We start from the raw sequence: 1,865 nt of genomic DNA on the forward strand, positions 1-1,865 counted from the left end.
GGCCTGTCTCCATGAGTCTTCCAGACCTGCCCAAGCCTGTCTCCTTCCATCAGTTTCGAGAAGAGGGACGTCGTCGTCATCGCCTTCCCTATCGGTGCGACTCATCCTGTTATCAGCTTGGTTATAACTATATATTAACGTCCCCTGGCCCTTCGTTGATGCTGTCACGTCAGATTCAGGACTGTTAGGAAGCTGATTAGCAGTCTCGCCCCTCCGTGCGAGAAAAACTGATGAGACACAGAGCCGAGAGGATGCGATGGCGCTCTATCCGGAGAGCTGCGTGGACGCCACCGTGCTGGACTTCGTCGCAGACCTGTCCCTCGCCTCCCCGGGCCATCCTCTCCTCTGCGACTTCGCGCCCAGGGTCCCCTTTGGAGACCGAGGCCTGGTGCTCCAAGAGGGAAGACCCAGGAGCCTGGCGCGCTTTGAGGAGGAGGATCCCGAAGAAGAGGAGGGCGAAGCGGACGACGGGGAGGAGGAGGAGGAAGAGGAGCAGGGCAGAGGCGCCTGCCTGCTGGGCCGCCCCAAGAGGAAGAGGGTGATCACCTACGCCCAGCGCCAGGCCGCCAACGTCCGCGAGCGGAAGCGGATGTTCAATCTCAACGAGGCGTTCGACCGGCTGCGGAGGAAGGTGCCCACCTTCGCTTACGAGAAGAGGCTGTCCCGGATCGAGACCCTCCGCCTGGCCATCGTCTACATTTCCTTCATGACCGAACTCTTGGAGAGTTGCAAGAAAAAGGAAACGCGCTGAGCGGGTCTGGGACGGACGCGGCTGCGCCTCCACGCCTGGGCGCGTGCGGGCGTGGGGCGTTTCGGGACGCGGCAGTGGGTGCGGCTGGAAGGCCAGGAGGGAGGGACGCTCCGAGACAGGACGTCTGGCCTTCCCGAGCTCGGCTCGGGGTTGTAAAATCCACCAAGCTCTCGCAGAATACAGATACACGGGATCGTTCCCCCTGGCGGGTCGAGCCGGGGCGGAGCGGCGCCGACCGAACCCGTGAGAGCGAGGGCGGCCGTCGAGGCGCGCGCCCGGAACCCACTCCTGCCGCCCGGGTGGGTGGGGAGCCAACCCTCTCCTCCAACGGCAGGTTTCGGGGGCTTCGACACAGTCCAGTCGCTCTTCCTTACCTGTTTTAAAAAATAGAAATTAAAAATAGACATTTTTTTTAAGCCTTCAGGGTCTGCTGCGCCATTCCTGGCCGGCGCTGCGCTCCGGCCCGCGCCCCCGGGAGGTTCGGGAGCGCAGACCCGGCAGGGACGCTGGGTGCGGGTCTCCGGAGAGGCCCCGGGGCTCGGCCTCCGTGCGGACAGGCAGGTTTGTAGAGGCGCACGGGTGGGAGGTGCGTCACGACGCGGAGTAGAGGACCGGCGACCTCACACCCTTCTCTCCTCCCCGCTCTTCCCTTTCCCTCTTTCTACGCGTAGAGCCAGCAAACCTGTTGGGGTCGCTCCAGGAGCCCGACGCTTGAACTCGGAGGTGAGGGTACTGAGGGGTCGGGCAGCTCCGGGCAGGAGCCGAAGGCGCTGCTGGGGTCCTCGGGCGGCCCACCCAGAGCAGGTTCTTCCCGTTTCCCGCCGGGAAGGCGGGGTCTTGCCAGCAGCAGCGTCACCTGCGCGCACACTTTTCAGACAGGGACGCTAGTTTTCGCTCTAGTCCCATCGAGGCACAGGCCAGGCAGGGGGTCCAAGGAGCGGATGCATTCCTCCGCTTTGTAAACGGGTGTGCGATGGAGCCGAGGCTGAAGCCGGACGGTGCCGAGAGCCCGCTTCCAGTTTGGACCCTCTGCCATTCTCCCGGTTCTTTCTGATGGGCGACCTGCTACACCTGGCTGGGGGCGTTCAGACAGGAGTCGGTAAGCGAGGAAAGA

At 63.8% G+C, this 1,865-nt stretch overlaps 1 protein-coding gene across 1 annotated transcript; it reads left to right on the top strand.

Moving 5' to 3' along the window:
* The first annotated feature begins 256 nt into the window (after positions 1-256).
* FERD3L (Fer3 like bHLH transcription factor) lies at positions 257-1,358 on the top strand. The gene is made up of 3 exons (XM_066353776.1): positions 257-744; positions 843-1,085; positions 1,169-1,358. The coding sequence occupies exons 1-3, from the start codon at positions 257-259 to the stop codon at positions 1,356-1,358; spliced, it is 921 nt and encodes a 306-aa protein (XP_066209873.1).
* The last annotated feature ends 507 nt before the right edge of the window (positions 1,359-1,865 follow it).

Source organism: Saccopteryx leptura, chromosome 12, assembly GCF_036850995.1.
Source record: "Saccopteryx leptura isolate mSacLep1 chromosome 12, mSacLep1_pri_phased_curated, whole genome shotgun sequence".
NCBI classification, from domain to species: domain Eukaryota; kingdom Metazoa; phylum Chordata; class Mammalia; order Chiroptera; family Emballonuridae; genus Saccopteryx; species Saccopteryx leptura.